Source organism: Macrobrachium nipponense, chromosome 21 (genome assembly GCF_015104395.2).
Source record: "Macrobrachium nipponense isolate FS-2020 chromosome 21, ASM1510439v2, whole genome shotgun sequence".
NCBI lineage: Eukaryota > Metazoa > Arthropoda > Malacostraca > Decapoda > Palaemonidae > Macrobrachium > Macrobrachium nipponense.
In genome coordinates, this window is record NC_087212.1 from 68,554,480 (window position 1) to 68,576,963 (window position 22,484).

Genomic DNA, 22,484 nt, shown 5'->3' on the forward strand with positions numbered 1-22,484 from the left:
AAGAGCAATTTGACTAATGCAATGGGAAGAAGAGGAGTAGCTAATTTATATCTGATCATATTTTTGGTTGAAAACGTTTTTAGACAAATGGGTGAACGTGTTGCTGAAATGTAAATAAGGCAGATGGGATTTATATGAAAGAAGTGAAATGGAAAGTAATGAGAAAAACGACGAATAAAGGGTACGGGATGAAGACATCGAGGTGCGAGAAATGCATGAGTACGTAAAATTCGAGTGCGGAATCATACTTTTATTAATATGTAGGTTTTAATGCAATTACTGTTAATGGCCCCAATGGACAGATGCGATTTCATCGATTTCTCAATTTAGTAGAAGACAAAAGTGAGTGTATGTTATTTGAATCTGACAGTGCACTACGAAAATGAACACTTCAAAGGAATAACTAATGGTTCGTCAACAATAAATATTGTAGTAGCAGTGAGGAACTTGGGAGTATTTATTGATGATAAAATATCGATGAAGAACCATATACTGCGTATTGTAAAAACCTGTAATTGTCACATTAGAAACATTGCATTTATTAGAAGATACCTAGAAAGCAGCAGTTTGCAACCAAATACTTTCGAGTCATGACTAGTGCAACGTTATTGACTATAGGTCTCCCAACAACCTACTAAGAAAGTTGCAAAGAGTACAAAATAGAGCTGCCAGATTATTAAAAGGACTGCGTTCCCGTGATAGGATAACCCCAGCACTATCGGGCTACGTTGGCTCCCAGTAAAAGCAAGAATAGAATATAAAATACTTCTTATTATAGTCTTTAAACCACTAGAATATGGTGAACCAACATAACTGAGAAACTGCTTAAGCGTCTTTAGACCTGAAATGAATATTGCAATCAGACATTCAAGTGAAGCATATATGTTATTTGAACCTAGAACAAATTGTAAGTCAGGCGAGAGAGCATTTGTACATTGTGCCCAAGACTATACAACAAAATACCGCCTGAAATGAAGATCATACAAGAAGAAAGCAGATTTTAAACAGAACTAAAGAGTCTCCTATTCTGCAGGAGCTATGATACTGACGAGAAAACATTAAAGACAATTTTAAAATAAGAGGCACCTTATTTTGAAAACGTGCAAGGGCCCGCCAGAGGGGGAATCATCCCTGTGGAGGGCTGAACATAAAACCAAACAAAGTATGGCAATACCGTAACTTGGTTTTGCGGTTCCAAAGGGAAACTCGTTCAGTGGCAAGGCAGTTTGCTTGGTGTTGGGGAAATTGTTAGCACTCGTGTATTTAAGACAATTTAGATTTCCAAGCTGGATGAGTTACGCAGAGATCTATTGTGTGTAACACTGAAAGACTGCACTGCATCTCTTGATTATCTCCAAAATTATTGTGTATAACTTGGTGTTCCGGTATTTCAGGATAGGCGAGTTTCTGGGTCCAAAGAGGGTACACAGTTACATGTGAATTATGAATATGATTGGGTTGTCCAAAGACAATACAAAGTTAAACGTGAATTATGAATATGACTGGGCTGTCCAAAGAGAGTACAAAGTTAAATGTGAATTATGAATATGACTGGGTTGTCCAAAGAGGGTACAAAGTTAAATGTGAATTATGAATATGACTGGGTTGTCCAAAGAGAGTACAAAGTTAAATGTGAATTATGAATATGACTGGGTTGTCCAAAGAGGGTACAAAGTTAAATGTGAATTATGAATATGACTGGGTTGTCCAAAGAGGGTACAAAGTTAAACGTGAATTATGAATATGACTGGGCTGTCCAAAGAGAGTACAAAGTTAAATGTGAATTATGAATATGGACTGGGGTTGTACCAAACGAGAGGTACAAGTTAAATGTGAAAGTATGAATATGAACTGGGTTGTCCAAGAGAGTACAAACGTTAAATGTGAATTATGAATATGACTGGGTTGTCCGCAAACGAGGGTATAAAAAGTTAAAATGTGAATTATGAATATGACTGGGTTGTCCAAAGAGAGTACAGAGTTAAATGTGAATTATGAATATGATTGGGTTCTAGCAATCAAATTATCTTGGAGATTTTACACCCAAAAGTTGCCAGTTAGTCATAATTCCGAACAAGTTTGGTTTCAGTAAAAAAAATGTAAGTTTGTGGCAATGTCTCCGTCCTGTTGCTAATTATGTTAAGTGGTTGATGTCTTTTATTTGATTTGATTTTAAGTAATTTCTTCTGGCAAGCCAAGCCTTGCGGCTCTTTTGGCCATTTAGCGCCTAGAACAGTGGAAAGAGTAGTTGAACAGCAAGATAAATAAATCCAGTATAAGAAGGAGCTGAAATTCAGGGATCTAAAAACAGAACTGGAAGAAAACTCCACAGATGCACTAAGCAACGAGATTTGACAGAAAGATTAAAGAAAGGAAACGGAAATGAAGTTACATAAAAGGCCAAAAAAAAAAATAAAAAACCAAAAAAAAAAAAAAAAAAAAAAAAGGGCGCAGCTAGTGGCCAAAGGGACGCTGCAAACAATCATGGTTCGCCCTTTATAATACGTATATACTCTTGTGTTTAAATTGAAATTTTGTTCTATAGTTTCTGTTCTTACAGTCTTTAGAGTATTTCATTTGCACTACAGGCAAATTTTAAGCACTTAACACTTCAATAGCTATTACAAAGCACTCACTAAGTTGTTTTAGTTAAGAGTCTCAATCAGTTATAAAACGGAGAGGAGACAGAAATAGAAACAAATTGATGGAGCCAATACCCTATGCAAGACAAAACTTAAATCTGCCACATTAATTTGGGAAGAGTATTCAATGATTAGTATGTAATTAGAAGTAAGACAGCAGAGAACTAAGCATTAGAATAAGTAGGCACTTTTATGATGATCAGTTAAGCAGGTAAATACCTTTTAACTATGACCCATCAGGAAAATGAAAAGTGTGTGTAGGTGTACCTTAAGTAAGTGACCTTGCACTACACTAGACGCATGATAGAAAGGCACAGTGCAGTCACTGAGGGCACGGTTATTGTCGCCACCAAGTGAACGATACCTAAATGTAACCCCTCGCATGACCTTTCAGTCACGCAGATGGTAAGTGAAAGGAGGAGATGCTAACTACCCAAATTCTAAGAAAATAAATCATGATGAAAACTACTTGATGCATTCCCAAGGTAGGTTTTTATCAGATTGGTATATCCTGGACCAGTTATACCAAATTATATTGTTTACTATCATGTTCGCAATCCTCAGTTAACAGCCTAACCTCGCTCATGTGACTGGAGTGTGTTTTATACTTATCTCTAGAAGAAAAATGAGGTAATTATCACTGCCAAAGCCGTTCTCGTATTGCCGAATCGTGTATGAACCACACGCACAGAAAGCCACCTCAACATTTGCTGCTTCATACGCCTAAACAGAGTTCTCTCCTACCTCTTGAACATCACTATACTATACGTACACATTCCACGACTCATCATGGTATACTCTTTTTACCAGCCTGTCACCCTCGAGTCTCTACATATAACCAAACCTGATCAAAATACACCGATCCATGGAATCACATGTGATGGCCCTTTGACCATTTCTTTGTATCTCCACATTTCTCTTAGTTTCTGTTCTTGTTGTTCTTGATAAGCTACGCATACAGTTCAATTAACCATTTTTGACATCTTTCTCTCATTTACTTTCACAAAGGAGAGTTGCCTGTACAATCCCTTATGCATTCCAACACTCTCTTCTTTATACTCTCCTCTCCACGTACCACGTGACTTGTCTCTCCTTTTGTTATCATTATGATATTTACTCTTTTATACCACAACAGATCAACCACTTCTATACTTTTGTTATCCTTATAACCATGCGTCACCCTGTAGTCGGGTTAACATTTACGCTCGTAATATTCACCCGCAGCTTTCTCGTCTTGCAGATAATTCAAAATAGTTTGTGCAGTTTCTCTTCATTATCCACATTGCATACACGGCCTCTCTTTTGATCACATAACTTGACACCTTCAGCTGTTGTTTCTCTGGCTTTGAACATAGATTCTTACTCATAGATATTAAACATAATGCACCTTGTGTTGGACCCACTTTTACACCAAAGCAATCATTCCTATTGACGAATGCAAACGTACACTTTGATATCTTCATGAAGGTTTTAAATTGTTCCCAGCTGTCTTCCACGCCATACATCTCAGGACCCTTTGCAGAGCATCTCTGTTAATTTTATTATACGTATTTTCTAGGTAAGTGCACACATTTTCCCTTTGCATTTAAACTTCCTACACATCTTTTCATATTAAAGAGCTTAATAGAATTTGGGTGCCCAGAGTGAGAAGACAGGGGAGGCATCTGTAAATATATCAGAGGTGGGGTAGTATGTTGGGAAAACGTTCTTTCAGTTACATAATGCTTATGAATGTCCCTATAAGAGAGAAAACGTTGATTTTGTGTGTGCTTAAGCAGCGTTTATGGAATAGCACTGGCTGAAAGGGAATAGTGTGAGGAAAGTTAAGGGGTTATTGGTTTTTGAAATGAGATTGATTTGTCAATAAAAAATAAAAAAAATGTTGCGTGACTAAAGATAATAGTCCTGTGTCAAAGTGTTACACTTAAGAGCTGCTTAATCAGTGGAGTGAAGTAAAGTAATTTTTAATGCTTTAGAAGTGGGTTAAGCTAAGGTAAGGTTCAGCAAATCCTTCTGAGAAAGTGACAGTTGAGGCTGTCCAATGGACAATTTGAAGGCTGAAACAGGGAAAGCAGCAGACTTAATGGGTTTTCAAGTGTGATTTCATAGTATGGTGGTGACAGTGTGATTGAATATTTGAGCAGAGAGAGATAGCTGCTTAGACAAGGGACAGGTTTGAAAGGTATAATTGTCAGGAATGAGAAAAATGTAGATACATACACAGAAGAAATGGTTAAAAGATTACCACTGGTGTAAGGTTAGATGAGAGTATTTCGAGATGGTTTATTCATGTGGAAAAAATGGACTTTGAAGATCGTTTGAAACAGACAATGGAAAGGAAGAAGGAAGGTCTTTAATAAGTTCAGGAATTGTGGGAAAGCATGCACAATACAAAAGCGTGAGTGGAGTGGGTTTTGAGGCACTACTTTTTAGCCTTCATTGTAGGACTTTGAAGTGACTCAAGTTGTGAAAGTTTTACTGCACAGGGTGTTCATCCACTAGACCACAAATAAATTATGAATGTGGTATAGTGACCGTAGGATTTATTTATGTATTTATTTATTTATTTTTGTGTCGAGTCACCTCATGGTGAAGAGGAAATGGCTTAGCGTGTAAATATATATAGTATATATATATATATATATATATCTATATATATATATATATATATATATGCATGTTAAAGTTAAAAGTTAAAGTTGCTTGGTTTCAGTAAGGTGCTCAGGCGAACGTCAGCCAGGTTCACCACAAGAACGGACTTGTAAGATTGTTTTATTGCGTGTCTAACTGTTGTCTGTTAATGATTTTCTTTTTCTTATGTACAAAAATTTTATTACTTTTTTCAGTGTAATGTCCTTGGAAATGTACAACAGTTGATAAAAAGTACCCGGTATTAAGTTTTTAATTTTCTCCTTTTAGTGTCGAACCTGTTTTAAATTGAGAGTAGTCGAGATATATATATATATACATATAGATATATATATATATATATATATATATAGTATATATATATATATATCTATATATTATAATATATATATATATATATATTATATAAAAATTTTCTTACGACACAACACTTGCGATGTTAGGCAGATTTATGATTCGCAAAACTAGTGAACAATGAGTTGATATTTTGGGATGACCAAATATCCGTAATTTAAGTATCTTCATTTTCTTATTTAATCTTAATTACTTCAGAATGAATAACAGCAAATATCAGATGCATCAGTCATTACGATTTTTAAATTTCCGTAAATTCATTTAGTAACCGAGAGTGTGAATATACTACTACCTACTGCTTGGATTACTTATCAGTTTTCTTGAATTAGTTTTCTTTGATTGTTTACATTAACCTCCTTATATAAATATTGCTAATGGTATTATTTCTATGGTAACAATGGCCCTGGGACCTTCCTCGGCGAAAAAAACAACACAAAAACATTACTTTCTCCTTTTGATTGGCTGCAGGTTCTGTCCCTTCAACAAATGAAAACAATAGGTCGCCCTGAAGTTGATCTAAGTGCACTGTCATGTAGAATAACTTGTCTTAAGTTGGAGATAGGTAAGTTGTAGGAATATGTGTAATTTGTCGTCATGTTAATGAAAGTAAGGGATTATCTTGTGATTGAGAGATCTTGGATATAAGAGAGGGGGTTTTCCTTTGCTCTAGTAACTTAGCTTACGGTAGCTAGGTAGAGCTATTTCCTTGACGGATGTTTCATCACCTTCTACCTAGCTGGTCGGATTGTTTCTTTTGCGATTCATTCAGCAACGTCATGTTATTTTAGGTTATTGTGATACTTATTCATCCTAAAATCCATTATGCTTTTACCTGGAAAAGTAAATAGGCCTACTGCAGACGCAAACCGAATGTAGGCTAGGCTTTGATGTATTCAGCTGCCACCTCTTTCTTAGCTATTTGCTTGATATTCTTGGGTATTACTCCCATTTAGGGTAAAAAACCGCATGGTACAGGGGTGGACCATGTACGATCAATGTGTACAACCCCAAGAAAAGTACATTATAACGCGTCCCAACACCGGAGTAGAGGTCTTTAGCTCCGTTTCTCACCAACAAGAAGTCGCGGCTGATGCCCATCTCCGATGTCAGGATGCGTTATAATGTACTTTTTTGGGGGTTAGTCACGCTGATTGTACATGGTCCAGCCCTGTACCATGCGGTTTTTTACCCTAGAGGCTTGTGTTTGGGTTTTCCGATTGTTTGCCTCGATAGCGCAGGTATGGAAAGACCTACAGAGTAATAACATTGCTAGTAAGCATTTATTTTTTAGTCATAAACACAAAACCCATAGGCTTCATTCTTACTTTGTGTGGTTTTGTGATTTGATGCCTAATGTAGGGCTAACACCTCAGTTTTGCTATTCCCCTTAACCACAGTCCAGGCTACCACTGTACAAGATATGGTACCTTACCGAAGATAAGCAAAAATGGAAATTTCCTTGCTACTATCAACATCATCAAGGGCTCAAAAACTAGTACTACTTAAAACATGAGGAAAGGAAATTATTCAAAACAGAGTAATGTTAGGGGCTTGAAGTCTTAGAATACACAGGCAGTGCTATTTTAATCACTAACACCATAAGCTACATACCATGTAAAGCTTGCATAATAGAAGGCTTGGAAGGCTAAATCAAGAGAGATTAGACTTGAACTCCCATTTGTGTCTCATCCTATTCTTGGACATTACTGTTTTGAGCCTCTATAAAATCGTTCACTATCTAATTTTTTGGGGTAATTCTAAGCCCTCATTCTGCCATAAAGTAGACTATGGCAGTTGACGTTTTCCTACATTATTTTACTTACTGAACAAGAAATTAAAGTAATATTTATTTGGACGACTGTAATTAACCCCCAGGGGCCAGTACTAAACAAAGCGAAATACACTGGACTCCCCAATCCCTCTTGGATGTCGTATCTGCAGTTATGTTCCTTTCAATCCGTGCGGAACTATTCTTTAGAATCATCCTGCAAGAAACGTAACCGCGAATACAACATCCACTAATGATTGGGACGTTCAATGTATTTCGCTGTGTTTAGTACTGGACCCTGGGGGTTAATTACAGTCGTCCGAATAAATATCACCTTAAATTCTTGTTCAGTAAGTAAAATAACGTAGAAAAATGTCAACTGCCATAGTCTACTTTACCGCGGAATGAAGGCTTAGAATTACCTTTTTTTGATATGGTTAGAGGGTGAAGCTGGGAAAAGTGGGTTGCTTTCATGGCTGAAGCAGATACTTTGGCATTGTTGCTAAATTAAGTATAGGTCGTTTCCGGTTATTGGTGAGGGTTCTGTCCCGATGGTGTGATGATAACTGAAAATCATGATAAACGATGATTGGTGCCGCAGTTGAGTGGGGATCAGCGTCGATAAGCTGGGATCGGCGTAGAAAATCCAGTTATCGTTGTCGCTTGACAAGTGCCATAAAACCGGATCCCCAATAACTTGGGACTGCCTCTATATATTTGTTATTTTTTCTTATTCAAAGTAATAATTACATTCAAATGGGAATTGAGTGATGAAATTGTCCAATATGCTTTGCTGAGTTGTTTTTCATCATTAGATTTATGAAGATATTAGAGGAAAGGAAAATTGGTAGATTTATGTATACGTACGTTGATAATTTGGTAAAACTATAATCTAAATTTTTGTATAAATAGAGACCTCATTGTGCTGTAAGTGAAAAGAAAATAATGAAAGGACAAAGTTTTTAGCACATGAATAACAGTAGTAGTAAATCCAAGAGGCAGAGATGAATTTTAATGATACAAATATCCCTGACTGTTCACATTTTAGTCGACATGCACCAGATAAGTGAAAACTTTGAAGGCCAAAAGTAATGAAGACATTATTTACAAGGGACAAAATGAAGTTTGATGAGGGAACAATTAGTAATGTTCAAACATTCAAATATTTAATTTTGTGTAGACTAATAAAGGTAAATCAAACATTGGGCAGGCTAAATAAGATTTGAAAGTCAAATAGTAGATTGAAATTGCGTAAAAGAGTATTGTTATGGGGACATGACTTATGGAATAACAGTTAAACAGTATCTAAAAGAATGTGTTGATTTGAGAGTAGAGATTAAAGATATTAGTAGTCAAATGCAGGATCGAGTTAGAAATGATACCCCATATGGAAACTAAGTTCCTTATGTAGATAGAATAGTGAAGGAATGGAGATGGAGATTGCTCAGACTTGACCACCATACAGTCCCTGGGGAGAATGGTATATACATGACAGTGCCAACTTGGCTCTTGTGGGCATCAGAAGAGATGGGAGCCTATTAGTTATTACGATGATAATTGTGAGTATGGATACAGGAGATAAGCGGAAATTTTTCAAATATAAAGCACTGGAGAGCCAAGAGTGACCATTGCATTGCAAAGTGTTAAAGGCAATGATGTTAATGACAAAATGGTGCAGTGCAACTAGTCATTTTCCAATAGGTTATGCCTATCTTGCTTTGTTTTCAGTGAGTTCTGCAGTCTTTTATGAAGAAGAATGCCAGTTGGGACAATGAATAGATACTGCATGTTTGTTCCGACATGGGATACAAACCTTTCGGTCCTTTTACAATAGGAAGGTTACTAGCGGCAGCTGGATGGTCGTAAGCTTTCGAACAAGGGAGTTCGGTAGTTAACTGCTTGTCCGACAGTGCGCGCGCCGTGCGACTGGGAGGCGAAGAACCACTTTTGCTTTCGGCTTGCTGGTGTGTAAACGTGCTCTTCATCGCTCTCTGCCCGCTTCATCGTCGTGTGCTTTCAGGATACGTATTTGTGTTTTCTCTTACTATTTGTGTGTGTGTAAAAGTGAACTGTAAGTACTCTTTTCATACAATGAACTTACCTGTCAGATATATACTTAGCTAAGACTCCGTCGTCCCCAACAGAAATTCAAATTTCGCGCCACTCGCTACCGGTAGGTCAGGTGATCTACCTGCCTGCCCTGGGCGGCAGGACTAGGAACCATTCCCGTTTTCTATCATATTTTCTCTGTCGCCGGTGGTATCAACATTGTTGTTACTACCTCCTGGAATTCGCTTTTCAAGACTTTTTTGATCATCTATATTGGATTTCTTGGTGACGTACTGGATCGTTGTTTTGGCATTCGCTACTGTGGACTGGATTTGGACTTGCTTTTGATTTTTCTGATAGAATGTCTGATTCAAAGTGTTAGTGTGAGAGTGTGTGAATGTAGCTGAGGATACCGAAGGCTTCGGTTGATCCTCACACTGTATGTCGTAAGTGTAGGGGGTTTGACTGTTCTTTAGCTAACACCTGTATTGAGTGTGAAAAGTTGAATGCTAATGAATGGAAGACTCTAACTTCTTACTTGAAGAAGTTAGAGAGGGATAGAATTAGACGGGCTGCACAAAAGGGTGTGAGTACAAGGCCTATTGAGCCTTTTTCTGAGTCTAACTCTCCTATTATTAATGATTTTGATTCTCCCTATGTATCTGAACCCTCACAGGCTTTGCATTCGGATTCGGCTTCTGAAATCGCCAATCTGAAGGCTACTCTTCGTAAGATGAAGACAAAAATGGCGGCCATGCAAGGTAAGGGAAGTGATAGTGAATTACTTAGTGAAGTGAGTGTTCCCAGTGTTGTGGAGGGGGCGTCTGACCGTCCTGCGATGCTCCCAGGCCTAGACCTCTTCCCAAACTCACATACCCAGAGGAGAAGGAAAGTCGAAAGTCGTACGGAGGTTGTGGGGAATCCCCAACGGTCAGGTGTCCCTTCAGCAGGTTACTTTGTTTTCGCTACAGTCTGCTCAGGACCGCTTTAATAGAAGGCGTTCCTACGAGATTGTTTCTCGTCGTCCGGTTCTCCTTCACCTAAACGAGGGTGGAAGGACTCGGATCTTTCTAGGCCACTGAAAAGGCACTGGAAAGAACGCGCATTTGACTCGAGCCCGGAGCGCTTCTCGGAGGAAGCCCCCTCTTCTATCAAGAAGGCTAAGCTGGTCTCGACGCCTCCTCGATCGGTAGTTGAGGATCGCACTCCTTCGAGTTCTCCTGCTTCTTCTATTGAAGAGGACGCTGGTGTGGCTTCCAAGAGGATATTGCTAGCAGTACAAGAGCAGTTAGCCTCTTTGGTTGGAGTTCTTTCGAGGGATCCCCCTCGCAAGAAGGACGCTAGACTTCCTATTAAGAAGTCTCGTCTTCTTTCGCCTGCCAGACGTGAAGCGTCCTCCAGACATGAAGAGCCTTACAAGCGTGGGACGTCTTCCAGGCGCGAAGATTCTTTCAAGCGTCAGGAGCTATCCGAGCGAGTTGCTCTAGATAAGGATACGCTCAGGCGCGAGGAATCAGCCAAGCACGAAGCGCCAGCCAGGCGCGAGGAGTCAGCTATGCGTGAGGCGCCAGACAAGCGCGAGGCGTCAGCCAGGCGCGAGATGCCAGTCAAGCAACAAGCTCCAGCCAAGCGAGAAGCGCCAGCCAAGCGCGAGGCGCCAGCCAAGCGCGAAGAGCTTTCCAGGCGTGAGAAGTCAAGCAGACGCGAGACTACTTGTAGACTTGAGAGAGAATCTGTCCACTCTATGAGTCCCTCTCCTAGTAGGAGTTTGTCACCAGTAGAGAGAGAACTTGGTGAAGATCCTCTCGTTTTTCAGGCCGATTCTCCGCAAGGTGTGGAAGGAGATTCGGAAGACGAAGTTAACGGTAGAGAAGGATTCTCTAACTATAGAGTTCTGACGGACCTTCTTTTGCAGGAGTATGGAGATTCGTTGACTCCTGCGGCTCCTCCTTCGCCTCGATCACTGTTTTCGAGTGCGATCGTACCGAAGTCTTCGTCGGTGTTGAAGATGAGACCTACGATCTCTATGAGAGAGCTCTACAGTCCTCTGGACAAATGGATGTTGTCGAAGAAGGATCTGGGCAGAACCACCTTCTGTATGCCTCCAGCCATACTTTCTGGTAAAAGAGGTTTCTGGTACCGAACTGGGGAGAACATGGGCCTTTCTCTCCCAGCGGCAGCTGAAGCGGACTTTTCAACCTTGGTTGATTCATCGCGGAGACGACTGATCATCTCCTCAAGGGCCTCTTCCATATTTTGGAAGTGTTTAATTTCCTAGACTGGTCCCTTGGGGTGATGTCTAAGAAGGCTCATGACTCGGAAGGTCTAGACCCCGAAGTCATTCTGAGTATTCTTTCTTGTATTGATAAGGCAGTACAAGACGGATCGGGAGAAATCTCCTCTCTCTTTGGAGCGGTACTCCTTAAGAAGAGGAGTAATTTTAGTGCCTTCTTAACCAAGGCGGTTTCTCCCTCACAGAGAGCAGCCCTGGTTTTCGCTCCCATGTCAGACTTCTTGTTTCCTTCTCAGTTAGTGAAGGACATTTCTCGCTCACTGACTGAGAAGGCGACACAGGATCTTCTCCTTCAAACTGCAAGGAAGAAGAGACCCCTAGTTGCGGTTGACAAGAAAGGACCGACTTCTACGGTTCAGCCCTTTCGAGGAGGCCCTCCCTCCAGAGCTCCCTCTAAGAGAAGAGGTCCTGAGAGGAGAGGTAAAGCTTCTTCCCGTCCCTTTAAGAAAGGGAAGTGAGACAGACAACTCCAAACACCAGTGGGTGCCAGGCTTCTCGAATTTGCAGAAGCCTGGACATTCATAAACTCGGACGCCCTCTTCGATGTGCATAATCAGGAAGGGATATCTTATCCCCTTCCAGGACAGTCCCTCCCCTAACGACTATTCCGTGGGAACTGTCAGCCAGATACAGGACCCCTGTACTGAGGGATACTCTTCGTCTGATGGTGAATCAAATGTGGGACAAACGAGCTATAGAATTAGTTCTGGAGCAAAACTCTCCGGGGTTTTACAATCGGCTTTTTCTGGTTGCGAAAGCCTCGGGGGGCTGGAGACCAGTACTAGATGTCAGCGCGCTGAACAAGTTCGTTCTAAAGGAGAAGTTCTCTATGGAGACTTCGGCCTCAGTCCTTGCGGCTTTACGTCAAGGAGATTGGATGGTGTCGCTGGATCTCCAGGACGCTTATTTTCATGTCCCGATTCACCCTTCTTCGAAGAAGTACCTCCGTTTCATGACGGGGGAAGGATCTTCAGTTCAGGGCCTTGTGTTTCGGCCTGTCCACAGCTCCTCAGGTCTTCACAAACCTGATGAAGAATGTGGCGAGGTTGGTTTCTTCACCTCAAAGGCGTCAACATCTCTCTATATCTGGACGATTGGCTCATCAGGGCCAGAACAGAGAGACAGTGTTTGGAGGACCTTTCTTTGACCCTTGACCTGATAAAGGCGTTGGGACTACTCGTGAACCTCGAGAAGTCACAACTGATTCGCAGACAGAACTTGGTCTATCTGGGGATTCAGATGGATTCTCGGGGTTTTCGAGTATTTCCTTCGCAAGAGAGAATCGTGAGAGGCTTGGAGAAAGTCTCTCTCTTCTTAGGGAAAGAACGGGACTTCGGCGAGGGAATGGTTAAGCCTTCTAGGGACCCTTTCCTCGCTCGAACAGTTCTTTCCTCTAGGAAGACTGCATCTTCGTCCTCTTCAGTTTTTCCTAAGGAGATCATGGAATTGGAAGACGGGACTTCTCTCCGACAGTTTTCTCCTTCCAATGGAGATGAAACCACACCTGCAATGGTGGTTGTCCCCTCTAAAAGAGAACAAGGGAATTTCTCTGGAAGTTCCGAACCCAAGCCGAGTGTTATATTCAGACGCATCGGAGAAGGGTTGGGGAGCAACACTAGGACCGAGAGAAGTGTCAGGCTACCGGAAGGCAGCACAGGTGTCCTGGCACATAAATTGCAAAGAACTTCTAGCAGTTTCACTTGGCTCTAAAGTTCTTCGAAACCTTTTGTGGCAAACAGTGTGGTCCAAGTGAATGTGGACAACACTACCGCCCTGTCCTACATTCGGAAGCAAGGAGGAACACACTCCTTGTTCCTATACGAAATAGCAAGAGATCTGCTACTTTGGACCTCCCAGAGGAACATCTCCCTCCTGACAAGATTTGTTCAGGGTACGAGAAACGTCAGGGCGGACAGACTGAGCAGGAGAAGCCAGGTCCTTCACACAGAATGGACCCTTCATTCAGAGGTGTGTCAGAGTCTTTGGGATCTTTGGGGCACTCCTCACGTAGATCTGTTCGCCACATTCCTTTCCAAAAGGCTGGAAGTCCTGCTAGACTGGTCTCATGTAGACGTGTACGCTTTTCCCCCTTTCAAAATCCTGGGGCAAGTGTTGAGAAAGTTTGTAGCGTCCAACGGGACAAGGATGACCCTGATAGCCCCGTTTTGGCCAGCACAAGATTGGTTTGCAGAGGTGCTGGAGTGGACAGTAGACTTCCCAAGATCCCTTCCAAGAAGGATGGATCTTCTCAGACAGCCACACTTCGAGAGGTTTCATCAAAACCTCCCCGCTCTCGCTCTGACTGCCTTTCGACTATCGAAAGACTTGTCAGAGCGAGGGGTTTTTCTCGCGAAGCTGCAAGCGCTATCGCTAGAGCCCGCAGAGCTTCCACTAGACGAGTCTATCAATCTAAGTGGGAGGTTTTTAGAAGGTGGTGTAAGTCTAAGAAGTTGTCCTCCTCCAGTACCTCTATAACCGAAATCGCTGATTTCCTTTTGTTCCTGAGAGAGGTCTCTCGCTTATCTGTATCGACTATCAAAGGATACAGGAGCATGCTTTCGGCAGTCTTCAGAAACAGAGGCCTAGAGATTGCTGATAATAAAGATCTGCACGACTTGATTAGATCGTTTGAAACGACAAAATCTAAGGAACTAACTCCTCCCAGCTGGAACCTGGATGTAGTTCTCAAGTTCCTTTCGTCTGACAGATTCGAGCCTCCTCATTTAGCTTCGTTTAGGGATGTAACGAGGAAATGCTTGTTTCTCCTATCTTTGGCGACAGCCAAAAGAGTTGGTGAACTTCATGCCCTTGAAGATGAAGTCGGATTTAACAGACTCGGCCTTCTGCTCGTTTAGAACACTTTTTCTAGCAAAAAATGAAAACCCCTCGAATCCCTGGCCCAAGAGATTCGAGATTAAAGGCTTATCGAGTCTAGTAGGTAGAGAAACAGAAAGGTCTCTTTGCCCTGTAAGAGCCTTGAAGTTCTACTTACAAAGAAGAAACAAATGAAGGCTCTAGACAAAGTCTTGGGTGTTCGATTAAGGAACCCCACAAGAATCATGTCTAAGAACCGCCATTAGCTTTCTTCATAAGGAGCGTCATTACAGATGCTCACAAGTTCTGTCCGGACGACTCTTTTCCGCTTTTAAGAGTAAAAGCTCATGAAGTTAGAGCAGTGGCGACGTCTCTCTCTTTTCAGAAGAATATGTCGCTAAAGAAAATCATTGATACGACATATTGGAGGTGCAATTCGGTATTTGCATCTCACTATCTTAAAGACGTTCGCGTGACCTACGAGAAATGTTTTTCTCTGGGGGCCGTTCGTATCGGCGGATACGATTCTTTTGGGTTACGGGAGCAAACACCAATCCTTAACTTTGGTACATACCTTCTACTAGATATGTTCTAGATTTCTGCTGACAAAGAGGGCTCGGTGCTGCACTGGCGGCCAGTCACTGTTGTTCAGTAAGGAACTCTTGTGATATCTTTTAGAGGAGTAGTAAAATTTTTTTTGAGAATTTTTTTATGAATGCGTTTTAGTTCGAGTTATGGGTTGTTTGTAATGAGTTCGGGGATAACTCAGAACAATTCTATATACTAACATGGTGGTTAGGATCAGGTGGTCGGATTGGTTGTGCTCCTTCATAAGGTGTGTTGTCATAGAAGTGGTCTAGTACCCATTGACAAAGTCCTTTCAGGCTCTGCCGAGTAAGCGGTTCATATACCCATCGACAGACCCACAAGAACTCTTAGCCCTAGATCACATATCTCGCTAAAGTCTTGAGGTGATGCAGACTACCGGGCTACAGCCACGAAGTCTACCACCTATCAGGTAGGAACCAAGGTTTTTCTTTTATACCTACAACAGATGTTGTTTACCTGTCTATTCCATATTAGCTGTCTCTTACCCTCCACCAAAGGGTGCCAATCAGCTAAGTATATATCTGACAGGTAAGTTCATTGTATGAAAATGATATTGTTATAATACAATAAAGTTTCATACATACTTACCTGGCAGATATGTACGATTAATGGTGGCCCACCCAGCCTCCCGCAGGAGGCAGGTGAAAGAGAGAAAATATGATAGAAAACGGGAATGGTTCCTAGTCCTGCCGCCCAGGGCAGGCAGGTAGATCACCTGACCTACCGGTAGCGAGTGGCGCGAAATTTGAATTTCTGTCGGGGACGACGGAGTCTTAGCTAAGTATATATCTGCCAGGTAAGTATGTATGAAACTTTATTGTATTATAACAATATCATTTTTCATTTTTTCATATACACTTTATTATTAATCAAGTGAACTATGGACCAAGGATCTAATGAATCTCCGTGCCCTCCCATCACCCGGCGACTGTGCCCTGGGGTGGAGGGGCGTAAATGTGGAAAATTCAGAAGTTTTCCCGAAATCGATCCCCATGTCCTTTGTGCTCGGTGTCGAGGGTGGGAGTGCTCTCGCGCCGAGCCTTGTGTTGTTGTATGTGTTGATTGGTCGGAGGTGCAGTGGGGCTTGTATGAGGGCAGGAAGAAGCGAAGGCCTGCCAAGGAGTCGTCGGAAAGCTCTCCCGCGACTCCCTTGGTAACAGACACTTTGTCTTCTTTCTTGGGCCCCGCTCAGCCCCCGCGTATGGGTATCCAGGTCCTTCTCTTCGCCCCATCCATAGAGCGTAGAGGAGGGCGCTCGGTACCCTGGTGGGACGGGGGTGTCCTTCCGCTGGTCCTCCTGCTCCTTGGGGAGCGGGGCCTGTCTCTCCTTCTGCAAGGAAGAAGAAGACGGGGACCAGAGGGGTACCGGCTAACACCGGTACTTCCTCGCCTGGTGCTAGGGGTTCTGCCGCTATACCAGGTTCCGTCTCGGCCTCTCGTTCGCGAGAGGTACCAAGTGTACGGTCACCTACCGGTGGCCGTGTAGCCAAGAACCAGACGCCAGAGCTCGCTCGGCGCCAGGTTCACGGCAGGCTGGTGAGAGCCGCTCAGGCGACTCTCACCAGGCCAGCTCTCGCTCTTGTAGCGACCAGCCGGTCACCCAGGTTGACATGACGGTCCCAGACCGGCCACGGGCTGAGGCTGGGAAGAGGTCCCCCCGATTGCTGGCGCCAGTGGTTCGACGCGCCGTGAGGACATGCACCGGTCTCACCGCGACAGTGGTCTCTGCAGGTCACCTGACCGCCACTCCCACAGGGACCGGACGGGTAGGGCGACCAGCAGCAGTTCCTCTGACGCACGAGATCGTTTCCGCTGTTCTCGGTCCAGCCGTTCTCCCTAGGGGAACGGCATGACCAGGCCTGCAGCTCGATTCCCACCGTGGGTTGGGGATCGCCTGCAGCCCTCCAAGGACACTGGTCTTGCCAGTGAGCGAGGGGGAGCGTCAGGTCTTCCTCTCCCGTGCCTTCAACTTCCTCGGGTTACACCGGGAAGGGCGAGACACCGAGGAGTGATCATGAGGGGCGCGCCCCACACGATCCCGTCACAACGCCGTACGTGCCAGGCACAGTCTTAGGATCGACCAGGTCGTACGTGCAAGTGACAGGAGGAGACCGAGAGGGGTCTGTCGCCGTTCCCCCTTATGAAGGGGGAGGATCTTGGGAGTTGCTCTTGTTCGAGGGACTTGATGGTCCTACTCCACAAGATGCAGTCACTCCGGAGATTTAGAGGAACTTTGCGGAGGTTATTGCGCTGATTCGTCAGCACAACGATCTCGGGGAAGGATCGCCGCTCCCACCATCGGAGCCCACATCCCGGCTCGAGTCATTTTGGGGTCCTAAGAAGGAACCCAGACCGACGGTGGGTCTGCCACGATCGGAGCTTGCTGACTTTGTGCTAGACCAGGTCGAGTCTCTCGTCTCCGGACAGGATGGCTCGCTGAAATCTGGCGGGTCGCACAAGCTACTTCCTCCTCCTCTACTGCGACAGCAGCGTTTCTACGTGCCATCTGAGGATCCAATACCGCCCAAACAGGTGAACCTAGAGTTAGCCAGTCTAACTCCGGGTGTGTCTCTGCAGCAGCTCCTGTCGGAGAACCTCTGGTTTTCGCAGCAAGAGGCACTGGGCCTGGAATCCACCGCTATGGCGGCTTTCCAGGCTGTCTCCAGGTTAGACCTGTGGTCCCTCACAGTGTCTAAAGTTGCAGCAAACTCGGGGGATACTTCTCTTGAGGATGACGCGGCTTTCAGGAGACTTTGTCAGTCTGGGGGAAGGGCCATCTCCTTCCTCGCCCATCAGACGGCAAACCTGTGGGCCAACCTGGTACTTCACCGTAGGGACGCAGTCCTTACCCGAGTATCCAGGGCGGCTGAGCGAGAGGCGGCACTTGGATTACGGAACGGACCTGTACGGAGTTCCTCCTCTCTCTTCCCAGGAGAGATGGTGGACGCTGCAGTGGAAAGGCGGTGCACTGATGACAGTGACCGCCTGGTACACCAGGGAATTTCGAAGGCTTCTGGGCAGCCTCGAACTGCGGCCAAGCCTAAGAGTTTGGCTAGCGCTTCCCCGGCTGCTAAGACGGTTGCCCTGTCGAAGCCCCAAGGAAAAACTTACTTCTGCCAGGGGAGGTCGTTCATCAGCCCTCCTCCCAGCCCTCCTTCTTGGGGGGGGGGGGGGGGGTGGGGGGGGGGGGAAGTGAAGAGAGGTGGGAAATGCTAGGGACGGCGTTCCCCCTCACCTGCTGATGGAAGTGGGGGGTTGCCTGGCGAGCCATTGGGCAACATTGCAGCGCTACGGTGCCAAGAACTGGATAGTAGACGTCCTTCGGGAGGGATATCTACTACCCTTCAAATCTTGGCCACCCCTCACCTCCAACCCGGTCCATCTGCAAACATATGTCCCGGGATCATCAAAGGACGTAGCTCTACGACAGGAGATCAAGACCATGCTGAACAAACAAGCTGTAGAGATCGTCACGGATCAATCACCGGGCTTCTACAGTCGCCTTTTCCTGGTGGAGAAGTCTACGGGGGCTGGCGCCTGGTGATAGATCTCTCTCCTTTGAACCGATTTGTTCCCTAGACTCTGTTCAAGATGGAGACGGCACGTTCCGTGCTAGACTCCATCAAGGAGAACGATTTCATGCTCTCAGTGGATTTGAAGGATGCATATTTCCAGATACCCATCCATCAATCCTCCAGGAAGTACCTCCGCTTCATCCTCGATGGGATGGTGTACCAATTCAGGGCACTTTGCTTCGGTCTCTCAACCGCTCCACAGGTGTTCACGCGAGTGTTCACTCTGGTGTCTGCTTGGGCCCACTCGTCCGGGATACGTCTTATGAGGTATCTCGACGATTGGTTAGTCCTGGCGATGCTGCTGTTCTCAGACGCATCAAACGAGGGATGGGATGCACACCTGGAGGAGTTGCTGACTGCAGGAGTGTGGGACCATCACGACAAACACCTTCACATCAATGTCCTGGAACTCAAGGCAGCGTTCCTCGCTCTCCAAGAGTTCCAGGACCGCTTGATGGGACACTCAGTGGTGTTTATGTGCGACAACACCACGGTAGTGGCTTATGTCAACAAACAGGGGGCCTAGTGTCTCTCCCGTTGCACCAGTTGACGTGGCAGGTGCACGAGTGGGCCACGGCTCACTCGATAGAGCTGTCAGCCTGCTACATTCCAGGCAAGAGGAATGTAGTAGCAGACATGCTCAGCCGTCGGGATCAGGTGATAGGGACCGAATGGTCTCTACACCAGGACGTGGCGGAAAGGCTCTTCAACCTGTGGGGGCGTCCAGTCGTGGATCTGTTCGCCACCCGGCACAACAGAAAACTCCAGGTTTTCTTTTCAGCCGTGCTGGACCCATGGGGAGCTGCAGAGGACGCTCTTCAACACCTGTGGGACAACCTTTTCGCCTACGCCTTTCCCCCGTTCAGCCTGATTCGCAAGGTGATCAGCCGAGTGCTGGCCACCCCGAATCTCAGGATGATCCTGGTGGCTCCCAAATGGCCCCAGGCCATTTGGTATCCGGACCTGCTGGCTCTGCTTGTAGAAGCGCCGAGAGAGATTCCCCATTGGCACAACCTTCTCGCCCAGCCACACGTAGAACGGTAACACCGAGCAGTCCAGTCTCTACATCTTCACGGCTGGCTGTTATCCACCATCTCTTGCGAACGAGATGCTTTTCTCGTAGCGCAACAACAGAGATGGCTGGAAACGTCAGACAGTCCTCTGCAGCTGTGTACCAGGGGAAATGGGCCGTCTTCTGTGGTTGGTATCGTAGACAGGGTCTATCTCCTCTCAGAGCCACTCTTCAGCAGGTAGCGGATTTCCTCGTTTTTCTTCGCCGAGAAAAGCTCCTCTCAGTCCCCACAGTCAAAGGACATAGAGCCGCCCTGGCACTAGTCCTAAAGCTGAGGGGATTGGACATCTCGAACTCGTTCGAGATCTCCTTGGTAATGAGGAGCTTTGAAAGGTCTTGCCCACCCAGGGAACTCAGGCCCCCTGAGTGGGACATGACTCTCGTCCTTAGGAGTTTGACTCGAAGACCCTTCTAGCCACTCCGAGAGTTGTCAGACAGGGATCTGACCCTCAAGACCCTCTTCTTGCTGGCCCTGGCATCGGCGAAGAGAGTAGGGGAACTTCATGGTCTGTCCTTCGATGTGAAACATTCCAGGGGATGGGGATCTGTGACGCTCTATTTCGTCCCGAACTTCGTTGCGAAGACTCAGAAACTTCGTTGCGAAGACTCAGAAACCGTTGATCCCTGACGACAGGTTTGAGTCTTTCACAATCCCTTCCCTAATGGACTTCACCAACAATTATTTGGATGAGATGCTGCTTTGTCCTGTGAGGGCGCTACGACGCCATCTGAAGAGAACTCGACACCTTTTCGTTAGCACCGGGGTGACCAAGAAAGAAGTATCCAAGAACACGCTTTCTTTCTGGCTGCGTGAGGTGATCAGGAGGGCGTACGAGGCTGATGGTAGTGACGACATCCGTACGCTCCGTCCGGAAGCCCATGAAGTCAGGAGCATTGGTCCTTCCCTTGCGTTCTGCAAGAACTTCTCCGTGGCATAGGTCCTGAAGGCAGGTGTCTGGGCCAACCAGACCACCTTCACCTCCTTCTACCTTCGGGATATTGCCCACAGGTCCTTGGATACTTCATCCTTGGGACCCGTGGTGGTTGCTCAACACGTGTAGCTAACCCAGACCCTCTCAGGCTGAACAGCATCGAGTCCTGGTGTGACTGTAAGAATGGATGAGTGAATGAGAGTGTGACTGGCTTCTCTTCCCATCTTTTCCTCCTGCTCTACCTGTGGGCAGAGGGACACGGTCGTCACCCTGCTGGATAAGGACGAGATGCAGGTGAGCTACTCGACAGAGCCCCATCCTATCCCTTTACTAGGGATAGGAGTGAATATCCACCACTTCCCCCAACAAGGGGGGGGGAAGTGGAAGCCAACAAGAGACAAACCCATAACTTTATGGTGCCTCTTGCAAACAGGAACAAGTTCTTGCTTGCTGGTATTAAGAGATACGCTTGCCTCTCTCTTATTACTTTGGTCCAGAGGTCTGACCATTGATCCTGCGGTGCACACCCCGATCAATCGGACAGAGGCCAGGATCCCTCCCTCGCTCTTACGACCAGGGAGGCAATCCAAGGTTGGGCGAACACCAGTCTGTTCACAAAAGACTCGGATTCCTCCCACCAAGAAGTGAGTCTTCCTATTGTAAAAGGACCGAAAGGTTTGTATCCCATGTCGGAACAAATGACAATTTGTTCAAAATTGCATTTTTCCTAACTATACAAACCTGAGGTCCTTTTACATATAGTCCCACCTCATGCCACTCCTCATGCTGCGTTTTTTGCTTGGTCCTAAAGCAAAAGTGATTCTTCGCCTCCCAGTCGCGCGGCGCACGCACTGTCGGACAAGCAGTTAACTACCGAACTCCCTTGTTCGAAAGCTTACGACCATCCAGCTGCCGCTAGTAACCTTCCTATTGTAAAAGGACCTCAGGTTTGTATAGTTAGGAAAAATGCAATTTTGGACAAATTGTCATTTTATTAGAAATTATAAAATCTAACATTGGCAGTCTGGTGTACTTACAAAAATTTTTTATTTACCCAAACAATTGTTTCAAAGGTCTTTAGCTGGAATGAGGTATCTAAAGACGGTTTCGGTTTTTTTTTTTCTTCTATGTATACTTATGCTTTGAATAGGCACTCTGGCTATTGTCTGCGATCTTCATAATGGTCATGTGCCCTTGGATGTACTTTTTTCATTGCTCGGTTTTTCTGACAAAACAGGTACAAGCTACCTGAACAGGAAAGAGAGAAATTGTAGGGTCTTCTTTTAAATAATTGAAGAAGGATAGCAGGAACATGTTTGTCAAAAATCTTCAGTATTTTCATGAACAATTTGCTGTGTTCTTAAAATAGCAACCTATTCTGATAATAAATGTTAACTAAATTTTGAAAGTCGTTTACAATTTTTCAGGTAGCTGTTATTTTAAGTAAGAAGCATGTGGAGTTTTGAGGGTGATTATCGACGTAAGCCTCAGCAGAGGTTAGGAGGTGCAAGTAAAGCTCGTAATATTGAACGCTCAGACTTGCTTCATCAACTGAAATCAGACAGAGAGGAGAGGGAGGTTAGTGAACCAAAGTTTATTGTTCTAAATTATTTGTACAGTTTAATTTGCCCTTACCTCCTGAAAGTTTGGGGGATATTATGTACTAGCATATGACTTAACTCTGAAGATATTTAGTTTTTTGCAGAGGTACATTTAGTGGATAATAC

General features: G+C 44.7%; 1 protein-coding gene across 1 annotated transcript in view; it reads left to right on the top strand.

The window, feature by feature from the left end:
- Positions 1-6,059: 6,059 nt before the first annotated feature.
- LOC135198111 (ubiquitin-protein ligase E3C-like) overlaps positions 6,060-22,484 on the top strand; it is a gene marked incomplete at its 3' end in the record, with an annotated part of 85,671 nt that continues 69,246 nt past the window's right edge. The window contains 2 exon segments of the mRNA XM_064225572.1: positions 6,060-6,207; positions 22,185-22,349. Of these exon segments, the coding sequence (XP_064081642.1) occupies positions 22,210-22,349 (140 nt within the window).